The sequence below is a fragment of the Ischnura elegans genome, chromosome 8, assembly GCF_921293095.1.
Source record: "Ischnura elegans chromosome 8, ioIscEleg1.1, whole genome shotgun sequence".
Lineage (NCBI taxonomy): Eukaryota > Metazoa > Arthropoda > Insecta > Odonata > Coenagrionidae > Ischnura > Ischnura elegans.
The window spans coordinates 41,712,583-41,726,055 of NC_060253.1; the positions used below are offsets into that span (position 1 = coordinate 41,712,583).

At 39.7% G+C, this 13,473-nt stretch overlaps 1 protein-coding gene across 1 annotated transcript in view; it reads left to right on the forward strand.

The window, feature by feature from the left end:
* The first annotated feature begins 6,517 nt into the window (after nucleotides 1-6,517).
* LOC124164395 overlaps nucleotides 6,518-13,473 on the forward strand; it is a 36,356-nt gene continuing 29,400 nt past the window's right edge. The window contains exons 1-3 of the mRNA XM_046541719.1: nucleotides 6,518-6,781; nucleotides 8,730-8,912; nucleotides 10,132-10,530. Coding sequence (XP_046397675.1) covers nucleotides 6,518-6,781; nucleotides 8,730-8,912; nucleotides 10,132-10,530 — 846 coding nt within the window. The remainder of the gene's footprint in view (nucleotides 6,782-8,729; nucleotides 8,913-10,131; nucleotides 10,531-13,473) is intronic.

Sequence of the window (13,473 nt, forward strand, 5' to 3'; positions counted from 1 at the left end):
TTAGACACGGAATTTAGATTTCGGACATCGACATTTCTCATGCTCATCAACACCAATTTTAAATGTTTTGACAATAAAAAAATTATAAGCAATAAATACGTACAAACATCTCACTTTCCACTAAAAACGTGTTGTTGCATTAATCTTCCTAAATGTTTCCTTAAACGCAATTTATGCTTCATAGTGTACTTAATCTAATGGTGATGTTAAGAAAAATCAATTTATTCTGAAGAGTGCAATGGTAGGTAATTCTCAATTCTTGTGCTGTTTCAACATTTTTCTTGTTTTTTTTTTCTTATACCGTGCCTTACATCCATGGAGTTTGTACTACATTTATGCATAAACCCTAACTCCGTAAAATAGATGTCTTCATTTCCTCCACCATTTTCCTTTCGCTAACCCCTAGGTGACACATTCCACCTCCCCTATCCTGTGGTTATAGAGGACATAAGTATTCGCAAGGGACTGTACAGTAGGGCGGATCGCAAAAATCGATTTTTTTCAAATCCATCTGGCCCAATGAAAAAAAGTTGTGTGACCGATCAAAAATAAGGCCTGAAAAATTTGAGACCTCTACGTGAACCCCTGACCCTCGCTCAAATGCAATTTAGGGGGGGAAGGTCAAAATTCGAAAAATATAAAATTTTATGATCATTCCCTATAGATTTTGCCGAGTTACTGCCCTTTTAGGGCAAAAATTTCGTGCATTTCGACGTATCTGCCACCGTTTAGCCACAAAATGCCTAATTTGAGTCCGCGCCCGCGAAGAAAATATTACAACGCCCGCGCAGCGTCGCGGATACAAGAGCTGCTAGCCGATCCCGTCCCCTCCCCGCTCGCTGCTCCCCCTCCTATGCCTCGAATGCAGCAAAATTCATCTCGCGTGTACTGCTAGGAGGGCGTTTATCTTTGATAATATAAATCGGAAGATGGTAGAAGGTAAAAAACGGTGCGTAGTGAGACGACTTGTCCCTTATTTGGCGCCTCGTCGGCGTTAAACAAATCGATGTTACCAACTTTTAGAGAAGTGATGAAATATTTTTAGATCTGCGAACGCAGGAAAGGAGCCTGCGGTCTACGAAGAGGCCTCTCGAGTGGCCATAAGGTGTGGGAACTTAGGATATGCACTTCTATTCCGGTATTGTCCGACAGCTGTGTCTAAATGGATTTTGGGTGAAGGCCGCTCGCGTCCCCTCCCCGCTCGCCTCTTCCACGCCCCAAATGCACCAAAATTCACACCAAGTGCGTCGTTCTTCGTTAGTTTTACTAATATTTGATGTTTCAGCAGCGTCCGGTGAGGAACAATCACGAAAGAATTACTCAATTATCTGCTTTCCAGTCTGTATTTCTTATATCAGTGTCATTCCTCGTCTTTCGCTGCTTTTAACAAACTTTTGGTGAATTCTTTCACAAATATTTCGTCCGCATGTATAATAAAAAGAAAATTTAACTTCAAATTTGAACGTTCACTAATAGATTTTTAATTTCCACAGCGCTAATCTCAGATATAGCCGAAGGAACCGGAGTCTCTCTCCAATATATCATCAGCGTGTAGTCCTTTACGTCGATATTAAAATCCAGCAATTAAAAAATCTCGGATTTGTCGCCAAACGCATCCTTGCAGCAACGCAAATTGGGTCCCTAGATTACCCTCCCAATGTTTATGTTGCAAATCCAAGTCAGCATAGTGCAATTAGCAAATAGACCACTGTAAGGGATGAAATACGGATTTAATGCTTTCCCGACGAATGATGTGGGTAAACTCTTTTCGGGATTCAACAAAACTTATATCTTAGGATGAGCCCCGAGTCGGAGATTGAAATGTTGGCCATTATAGAAAAATTAACCCGGTGGGAATCCCGAGATGAGTTTGCCCACACTGCAAGGGATGTTGGAATTATGCTTATAACAAAGGGATGATGCCTCCTTTTTTAATTTTGTGTACCTACTTTTCACTCCGAAAGGAATCGATAATCGCAGATTTTATAACTTTTGCTAATCCTCCGATGGGGGAGGCAAACCTCCAAAAGTGGGACCCTGTTTCTTCAATTAACACCACGCATTCCCCTCTAAACTTGCATTGATAAGTCCTCTTGCCTTTTTTTATCAGACAAGAGTATAGTCTTTCGTTCCAATAAAATGGAGCCCTTTGATGAAACCTCTCTTTTTTATCCACAGTACGTAGGGTTTCGCAAAATACAGGCCGGAGTATTTGGAATGAAAAATACCAAATACCTTGGACTTCTGTACTTGAAATACAAAATACAAAATAGTATTTTAAATACTTTTTAAAATACAAAATACACTTGTAAGGTAACTAAGACATCTTTTAAAAAGTTCTAACACATAAATAAACATAAAAATTCTAACATACATATATACATTTGAGATTTTTCAATTTAAAAATTATCAAATGTTGCTCTCTATGAATGAATTATTCGCCTTGAGGAATACAAGTTTTTAAAAAAGTTTGTCTGACAGAGCTCCCCTCACAGGGGAATGGATAAACCCAGCAAGTGAAAATAGTATTTCCACTGGTGAAGATGAGCATAGCCTTGTATTAAATCTGATGAACATTTTCTTAATATTCGGATAATTTTGTAAACTCGACAGCGATTTGTCAGTAGGTACCATCTTTTTCTGTGTACGTAAGTGATTCTGGTACACTAGCTTTGATGTATCTTACGAAGTTATGACTTTTGCGTCGGCTAAAGTTGCGGGAACGATCATTGCTGTTGCTTGGTTCTTGCATATACCTCTATCACAGCAGACGCATTTTCCCCGAAGAAGTTCCAATTTGAGTTTATAGTCCTTAATGTTTATTTTATGAGGAAAGTAGGGATACAACTCGGCTAATTTAATTTTTTTCGAATGAATTGATGAAGAAAATTTTTGATACTATTTTCCCGTACAAAAATTGACGATGTTGACTCATCGATCTCCGATTATTCCATTTTTTTTCAGTTGTCGAATTTCTTCAGGATTCAATCGAGCAGCCATTATCTTTCTTTTCGTCAACTTGTCTCTCAAAATACTTCTTCATTGGGGGAAACTTATGCTCCTCCTTGCACTTACACACAAACATATCGCATAATTAAAAATGTTCCTTTAAAATTGTTTGAGTTTTATACTTCAATAAAACCCTACTTTTGGCCCTATTCTAATTTTCCGTAAGTTATAGTACTTCCTGTGGTACCGTTAAATCCATTTAGTCATATTCACAATGGAAGAGAAGCACGTCACCATAGTTCGCACACCTTTATAGCCACTCGAGAGGCCTCTTCGTAGACCGCAGGCTCCTTTCCTGCGTTCGCAGATCTAAAAATATTTCATCACTTCTCTAAAAGTTGGTAACATCGATTTGTTTAACGCCGACGAGGCGCCAAATAAGGGACAAGTCGTCTCACTACGCACCGTTTTTTACCTTCTACCATCTTCCGATTTATATTATCAAAGATAAACGCCCTCCTAGCAGTACACGCGAGATGAATTTTGCTGCATTCGAGGCATAGGAGGGGGAGCAGCGAGCGGGGAGGGGACGGGATCGGCTAGCAGCTCTTGTATCCGCGACGCTGCGCGGGCGTTGTAATATTTTCTTCGCGGGCGCGGACTCAAATTAGGCATTTTGTGGCTAAACGGTGGCAGATACGTCGAAATGCACGAAATTTTTGCCCTAAAAGGGCAGTAACTCGGCAAAATCTATAGGGAATGATCATAAAATTTTATATTTTTCGAATTTTGACCTTCCCCCCCTAAATTGCATTTGAGCGAGGGTCAGGGGTTCACGTAGAGGTCTCAAATTTTTCAGGCCTTATTTTTGATCGGTCACACAACTTTTTTTCATTGGGCCAGATGGATTTGAAAAAAATCGATTTTTGCGATCCGCCCTACTGTACAGTATACACACTAGGGACTATACAGTATGAACACGTAGGGATCCTAATGACTACCCTTGACAACTTCAGACATAATTTACACGTTTTTGACTGAAAAACATCTCTATTTCACGTCATTTATCGCATGCATAGCGAAGAACGAGAATGTGTGTTGCGGGTTGCCTACCCACAAAACTGCTTTCAGGGACACGATAAAAGGCAATTTTCTCGATAATTAAAAGGAATAGAGCTGACGTATTTGGTCTAAAATATCAAGGAAAGACCAATGTTATACTTCATTTGAAAAAATGAGTGCTTGCTAAAACCAAATTTAAATTATTTACATTTTTAACGTTTTTCGTTAAAAATTTCGAAATTTCAAGACAAAATGGCGAACAGGAGATATTAACCGATTTTGAAAAAAAATCATATCTGTAATATTCACCCGGCTACGCAACTTTTGCCGGGTATTACGATTCGCTCCTAAATAAAAGTGGCAAAACGAGGCACCCTAATACACACTCCATGGCGCGTCAGAGAGTCTGACTGAATGCATGGAGGGACGTGGCCTGCGGTCACCCGTCTCATTTCTTTTGCTGCCTGTCTCTCGAAAAATTCACGTTGTTTACCTAGGAGCTTTAGCGGTGTCACTTTTGACATTCTTCGTGGATGACTTATAATGATGGGCTTGCTCGTCGGCAAACAAGTATTCGCGTGATTTTGATGGGACGAGAAATTCTCGTTTTTTCTGTAAATTAGAGACAGGAATTGAATGATAATAATTACTATAATTGTATTTCCCCATGACATACTTTGTAGTAAAACTGCTTGTCCGCACGTCTTATGCACGCCTAGAGAAATATAATACCTTGCAAAATTTATACCATTGATGATGATAGTTCAGGTAGTCATTTGTAGCGTAGAAACAGTGTCACAACATTAATTATAAATCGAATTCTTAAATATAGCCAGTCATTTTCCTTTTCTGAACTGACAAAAGCTATGCCGTGAAAGTAACAAATTAAAATAAAATGAAGACCAAATTGGCGTTACAAAATTATGTACGGCCAATCGATCCCCTACTCTTGTCTTCATTAGTAACGTTTGAGAGTCCGCAGAGCTCAAACCGTCCATTGAATTTATGCCATTAAAGAAATCAAACGCACCTTTTTCTACCATGATAGTTGAGATAAAGCTTAAAAAAAAACTTCATCTTCCTTGGCGTTCACGTCAGTGACTGATGACGCAGCTTATGTATTTTTTAAGGTGAATAGAATTTAATGTGATTTTTTTAGAATGATACCATAATGGCAACTCAGCTAGCTTATTCATGAAGCGCACACCACGGAGGTGTGAAAGTGACTGAATTTCCCGGAGGTTAGGCTCCGCATTTTGATTGGTTTTCAGGAATTCACATGCCCTCCACCCTCATCCCCCCAACAAACTTGGGCCTGCCTCTCTGTCGCAAAGATATTTGAAATGAACTGTAGCGACTAGGTTGTCAAGCGCGGATCTGGGTTGCCTCCTGACACGAACCTCATTCTCGAGAACTAATGAGGTGGAATGTTTGCAGAATCGATTCATAATGACGCGAGTCAATACACTGAATATTTTAAATGGCGGAGGAAATCATTGTGACTCCGGGGAAACCTCTGCCGCAATCAGTGAACCAAGTCTCTTGGAGCACTTTGTCGTCCCAAAGATTCTAACCACGCTTCCCGAACGCTCTGATATTCCGAGTCTTCGTCGGTGTCGTAGTCGTAAATTTTTTTCTTCTACCGGGCCGAATTTCTTGTCCATAATGCGCCCCTAATACCACAGGGAAAATTAATAAGCTCTTTTAAGCATTAAAAAATATCTATCAAATCCGAATTTGTTTGAAGCTTATAACGGTGAAAAAGTTCAAGTGAGTTTGTAGTAGAGAATATATATGGAGGGGAATTCCCACTGAAAAAAGGTTATAGTTTTGTAGAATAATCTTAGAATAGAAGCTTTCGTGTTACTATTTGCAATCAAGAAGAATATATAGCGGTAAAAATACCAAATTTCGTTCAGTATTGTAAAGAAATGCTGACTGGCAGGCGTCATTAGAATTTCACCCTTAGGAAAAGGAAGGAAAAACTTCGTAGATGACTTGTTCGTAAGGGTTCAAAGGATGTGGAAGTTTTCGGAACTCACTCACTCAGTGTTTCAACCAGAAAATTGTTTGGATTTATTTTTTTAAGTATATCTCATCTCTAACTTATCCGTCGGTGTCTGATTTCATATATTCTATATACTATAAAACCCACTTCCGACCACTCACAGACTGACTCACTCGCGCATACAAATATTTGGGGTGAACGAGACGAGGTAAGACAAAAAGTCATAGAATCGACCCCCTCTAAAAACATCTGGAACCCAAGGAAAAATTGTCGAAACACTAAATTTCCTTCCAATTTGTCGATCGAAAGCGAGTTCAGGGTATATTGGCCAATTACCTTCCCCAGGCCTCCTCGCACCTAGAAGATTTTTTTGATTTGGGGCTGTGCAAACGCTTCGCCCGGGATTGGACCCCGGAACCCTCTCGGTCAGTAACCAAGTGCTTCAAGTTTTTTGGAATTTAATCGTATTCTATACGAATCGCAACCGTAAGCTTTCTTATGCTCAATCCGATAATTGGAGCGATCGGTGGATTGGCGTGTTTATTCTTGGCCCAAACGGCCATTTCGGCGGGAGATGAGCGGAATCTGACGAAAATCCTGGATGAGATCTATTCCCTCCACTTCTCGTCCCTGAAGTGTCTGGTTGTGGTGGCTTCGCGGGAGGAATATCGCTGGCTCCCGCCATTACCAGAACTTCCAAAGGTCGCTGCACCGATCATTTCTGTGAGCCTGGATGCCGATGACGTCTCAGCACTCTCCCAGGTAATCTGATACTCCCTGGCAACTACTTTATTTTTTCTCATGCACTACCAGGCGCACCTATTTTACACGCTTTTTCTTAACTTGCTTCGTTTGTTTATCTGTTTCAACGATTGAATCTTGTAATTGTTCTTAAACCAACCTTCCATCATCGGATCGGCTTGAAATTTTGCTCACTTGCTTAATTCGAATGAAAATACAATATTCAATAATCAGACGTTTAAATTTTGTTCGATTGTGCTGTATTAATATGAGTAGTTTCCATATGGATAAATAGTCTTAAATTCTCTCAATTGATGACGTTAGTTACAATTTTTGGGGAGCATTGTCTTTAACAGCTCTGGTTTATTCGATTGAATGATTAACCGCTAAAAAGTAGAAAATAAAATAAAGATTTTTAAAAGACAGTCAAATTTTTAATTTAAAAATATGCTTTTCATCGCTTATAGAATTAAATATGGGTGCTGATTAGGTTTAGATATTAATATTGCTTGCCAATCCTTACTCACGTTAATGGCTCTTCTACATTAATTCCTAATAAACCTATAAAGCACCCACGCTTCATATTCCGAGTGATGAAAAATTATTTTTTACTTTTTAGCGCATTTTATGCTGTTTTCGGTAAAAGCGTGTTTTGTATCTTTATTTATCCTATTTCTATTTCTTTATTAGCGACGTCAAAAACGGAGTGCGCGTCATACACGCTGATGCGCGGCTCACCTGATAATTTTCAATTTAAACGATATCGATAGGAAAACATAGCGACGTCTGAAGTATGACGCGAAACAATGATTTTATTTTAAAATTGTCATCTTTACCGCTGTTTTATATGGGAAACTTCAAAATATAATTCCAATGCAATAATATGGATGTGATTATTTTTCCATTTAATTTAACACACCATCTATTGCCAATTTTTTCGAAATTATTTTTCTCCCTAAATTCATCATCCAAAAAGGAGGTGCGTCACTTTTTTGAAGTCGCATGGTTTATGAGAATAAACTGTATATAACGGTATGTAACGGTATATAACGGTAAGCTGGGGCAAGGGAACATATTTGGGAGGTGATCGGCTCATAAATATCTTATCTGTATCACAAGTTTCTCTTTCCGGGGTAAAGAGTCATACTATTACATTGGAACATTCCTGATTCCTGAGTTGCGATGTGCACGTCGACGAGGGGGTGCATTGGAGACATTACACCTCGCAAAGGAGAGAGTATAGAGCCTAGAAAAGAAACCATTGGTAGTGTAAGACGCACAATAGGGGAGAAAGGAATTTTCAAAAACGAGCAAAAAATTGGCTGCTCAATTTTCCAATGGGCATTGATGGGTTAATGTAATCTATGCTTTTCCGGTGCGTGGGAATTGGCAAAAATTACCATTACAGGCAAACCCACATACAATCAAAGCCCTCCCTGATGCGAACTTCTGGCAACGCGCCTAGCTTGAGGTGTATCTCGGGGTATACACCACCAGTATTTATACTATATAGTATGTAGATGCAGAAATTTTATGATTCCACGTAAAAGTTGGCTCTGAACCAAATGTACCAACTCGTTTATCCCGTTACATAGGTTTCATTACATCATTGTCAGGTGTGCATGAAATAAAGAACACATTGCCGCGGAATTTTGAGTAATATTCGATGAATGTACGCGTGAAAAATAGCCTGCTAGTAATTTTAAATCCTTATAATTGACTTTTATGAAACATATTGCCATGTATTGATTCTTCCAACCTTAGTTCTTCGTGTATATTGAACTTCCAAAGCCGATTTAAATAATATTTGAAGATATTTCTTAAATTATAAAAAGTTCTCTAAATTAAATTTCACGGTTGACGCACGGTCTGGCCTATTATTGATGGAATATTCCACTCATTAATTTGGGTCATAAATAGTAAAATTTTCGCAAGCGAAGATTTAATTCGTGGAATGTATGTGTATTAGGGGCCCTTGTCGCCGGATGCGGCCGCCGCCATCTTGTCTGAGGATTCGGACACGGATTGGGCCCTACCTCCGCCATCTGCATCCACACCGGCCCTGAGGACCCTTCAATTGGCTAGAAGGGCCTCGTGCGACACATATGTTGTCTTTCTCTCCTCAGCGACCCCGGACACGGGCCTTTCCCTGGTAAGAAGAGCTCAAAAATATCTCTGAAAATTATTGCCGCAGTTTTCTCAAATAGTAATAATAGCTGTATAAATAATATTTTAAAAATAATTAATGGTAGCCGGCATAACTTGGTGGAAATCCTTTATTGTAGGAGTTGAAGAAATAAAAACTTGGCTTTTTCCTCATGGTGATTTGTTATGACCGACCATGGTCTCGTAACAGCGTAACATTATCAACTTGATAATGTTACGGTGATGTTATTTCTCCAACTGCCACAATATTTTATATCCTATCTTTAAAAAAATATCGTTAGGGTGGAATATAGAAAGGTACCCCAAGGGGATAACTTGCGTTGGGGTTACGGTTTCATCTAGTTTTAGCAAGCAACGGCTAATGCAGTTACATATATTCATTAATGGAGATACGACGTATAAAACGAAGAGCCAGACGTCCACTGCTGTTACGGAAGTCACACTTTACGCCTTCTCTCAATGTTTTTCTTTATTAAATGAAATATCACCCTACCAATTTTTTTTACGTATTCAGAAAGGATGTATCTTTAGCATATAAGAAAATGAGAAAAATCGAAGGGGTGGTAGCCACATCGTCAAAAATCTGTTTATCATATTATATCTGATAGTCCTAGTTTGAAATTCGTTTATTATTTCTTTAGAATTGACTAGACCTTTTACGACTTCATGCATAAAGAGCGAATCATGGTAAACCCTTAAATTATCTAAAGTTCACAAATTAAATATTTTTAAAGCAAGTTTATAATCATGGTCAAGGAAAACATAGCATTGCCACTTTTATGGCATAGCAACTTTATAAATCTACGGTATACCTTTTAGGCAGGGTAATTATCGAAATTTCCATCAGGTACATGACCGACCATGGTCTCGCGCGCGCAGTCGCGCAGCTTGGAATTAAGGGTGGGGGGGTTTTAGGGGGAATTAATACTGGGGGGTATGGAATACGGGAGGTTCGGGTGCCCTCTCCCAAAAAAATTAAGATAAATGGTTCAAAATGGTGAGTTTTACCGCTTTCTGAGGAATTTTAATTAAACCTTACACTATTCTATAAGTAATATTTATCCAATTAAGTGAAATGGAATAACTTTTAAAATTTCTCTGACAATGAGTTCTGGGGGGGCTTTATCCCCCAAACCCCCCCTCTCGCTGCGCCACTGAGGTACATCACTCCAGGTGATGGCACGGTATTTCACCCATCTCTACAGGTGAGGGACGGTCCTCGATCGGGCCTCTTACACGGCACGGCCCGCCTGCTGCTCGCTCGCAACTCCTCGGGGGCCTCTTGGTGGGCCCTGGACCTCCAGAGGGCCCTGCCGCCCACGCACGCCCTCACCCGGGTGGCCGTGGCCGAGGTGTCCGGCGAGGGTTCGTCCGTGCGTCGCCGAATGCCCGATGGCCAGTGGCTGGACTGGAAGGCGGGCGAGGTTCTCTTCGGGGCCGGCAGCGTCCCCGGAGACCTCGGCGGGCGGAAGCTCGTGACGAGCACCTTCCCCTATCCTCCGTTCTCCTTCGTCAAACCGGACGTGGCCCAGGGGCCCACGCCAGGGTCGGTCGAGTGCTGGGATGACAATGATGTGCCTCTGGCTACCCTCGAGGGAACCGAGGTAGGGTATTTTGGTTTTAAGGTTTTCTCAGCAATTAGATGCACTACTGCAATCCGGGTGTACTAATACATGCTGAATATAAAACTCATCGTTTTGTTCCTCCTGTTGGGAACGTCGTCAGGAGACTGAAGAAGTAAACATATTTATCTCGCACCGTTGGAAAACTGGTCAATTGTTGTCATGACGATACCTCCACTACGCAAACGCTCAGTAATCGCCAACCGAATCAAATCCACTCATCTAGTACTGCTAGGGCAACTAATTGGATTTGATTCGGTGGGCGATAATTGAGCGTTTGTGCAGTAGAGACATCGATGGATTTTTTTAAAATACCCGAGGTATTTATTTATTTTATGGTACCCAAGGTATTTATTTCATGTATTGTATTATTTATACCAGAGGTAGGGTATGTTTGATGTTGTTATGAATGAAAAAGTAAAAGAGAGTTGCTATTTCGCACTCGCCCGCCCACAACTTGAATATTTAACCGTCGGGTCAGTAACCGGGTACCCGGGTATCCATTTCAGTTTCCCAGGTAGAATTTGATAACTTCCCCTTAAAAAATTTTTATGACCAGCCAGATCCCCAATACTGAAGTATTTTGACATCAATTTTTCAACAAAATATTTTGCAATCAATGACTCAAAAATAGTTATTAACTATTAAACGTGATACCTCCTCCGTTCAATGACCGGGCACCCGGGTACTCACTAAGTTTGTTGTGCATGAAAGCCGGGATTATTCTCACCATTGAGACTGTTAATCAAAGTATTTATCCAACTTTACTTTTTAGCAAATAACCAGCAATATCGTTGGTTATAACCTTAGTTTAAACAATTTTTAATATAAACAATATTAAATACTGTGGTTAAAAACACAATTCCGTAATTTTTCTTTTAGTTATTTTTCTTTTATTTGTAATAACTCAGTTACATACAAAAACAAGCATCGAATTATTATAAACAAGAACATTTAATTATTTCACACATTCTCCACATGTTGTTGTTGAAATACAATGTTCATCACAAATAGGGAACTCACATACCGAACATGATTTTCGAGTTTTGCGACGTTTTTTGAATTCGCCTCGGAGACAAACATGGCATAATATACCAGTAATCTTTTTCCTCCCGGTTGAATCGAACTGTATCGGGGATTTCGAAGACTCAAATGCTGTTGGCTGTGCATATGGATTTATAGCTCGACTAAAAAAACTTTCAATTGCCAATTTGGTTGTGAAGTGCCTCATGATTTGTGCATTATGCGAACGACTTTCGACGGAAGGAGTACACAATTCTCTGCCCAGTTGCCGATAAAATAATAGCCAACCTTTTTTCGAAAGCATTTTATTGTTCATATAATATAGAATATATGCTGCTAGGCAGGCGATATCAAGGATACTGTAGAAAAATGCTAGAGGCCACCTTTGAGTCGATCCTTTAGTAGTGTATCTGCCAAGCATTTTGTCCATCGTGTCCACTCCAGCTTTTGACCAGTTATAAAACTCTATAATTTTGGGCTTTTTCTTTGTTGCATCACCATTTTCTTCAAAATTCTAACAATTGTTAAATCCCAGGACAGTAAAAAGTTTGCAAATGGCAGAGAAGTGAAGTAATTGTCCATTGTAATATTTCTTCCAGATCCTTTATACGGTGCCACCAAGTCTATGACCGCTCTCTCGCCGACGTTTTACTCGCGCTCGGCACTTGATTTTCCAGTGTAAATCAGTCCAGTGAGTGGATACAAATTTTCAGCATCACATATCCACCATACTTTGATTCCATACTTAGCTGGCTTTGATGGAATATATTGAGTGAATTTTGTTCGACCCCGGTATAGAAAAAGAGATAGCTTTTTTATTCGTATGATGTATAATGATATCAGCCATTTCCGGAGAGAAGAATAATTTGAATGTGTCAAGATTTGACAGCATGTTAATGTTCCTATTAGGTCCACATTTTTCTCGCACAATATTACGCCTTCCAACTTGATGTTCACTCGTTGATGCCTGGGTCCACTGAGTACCATCTTTTGATGTCATTCCTGGCCCGCTCATTGTAGCTTCTATTTCACTTTCATCATCTTCATTGTCTTCGTCGAGTGCAATAGTCATCAGATTATCCTAATAACATACAAGATATATACAACTTAATATATAATATATAACATTTACTTCCGTACTCAATAGAAAATTCAAATGTCAATTACCAGCATCATCACAATCCGAAGCTGCCACCTCAGGCTCTAGAAAATATTCACTGTCATTAGTATCCTACACGTAGTCGTCATCAGATTCTTCTGGTTCGAGTATTTCATCTAAATGCTCTCTTCTCTGAGAACGGGTGATTCTATTAAAATATTCAGTTTGTTATGAACTATTTTTTAAATATTGGAAATATAACAAAATTTACACGAAATTGAGAAAATTCTTCTTTTACTAGTTCTTATATCGTTCTCAAGTTCTAAAAAATAATTCTTATATTGTTCTCAATTTCACAATAGGTTTTGCTCACTATATGTTTTCTTTTACTACAATTAGAAAACTTGACTTAGCATCTCCACAACTCGAACACGACGCTACGACTGACGATCATTCTTCTTCTTTGTTCATGGTGAGGTGGGCGGGGGGGAGGGGCATCCACCTAATGTGTCTTAGCCTGCTATATTGATACTAAAATGACATTTATTGCAACGAACTGGAGACAGCCTTTGGCTGGGACTGCTGAATAATGAAAGCAAAGTCATACTCGGCGTGGTGCGTAGGGGGAATGGCATCCACCTAATGAGTCTGTGGCTGCCTAGTAACTGACCACGTGATCGTTGGGCTTCACTGATGTAATTTGTCACGAAGCCGGCCAAAAAACGCTTAGCCGAGTGATGCGTAGAGGGTGGGTACCCGGGTACCCGGTTATTGACTGAATGGTGTAAGTTTGGTTACTGACT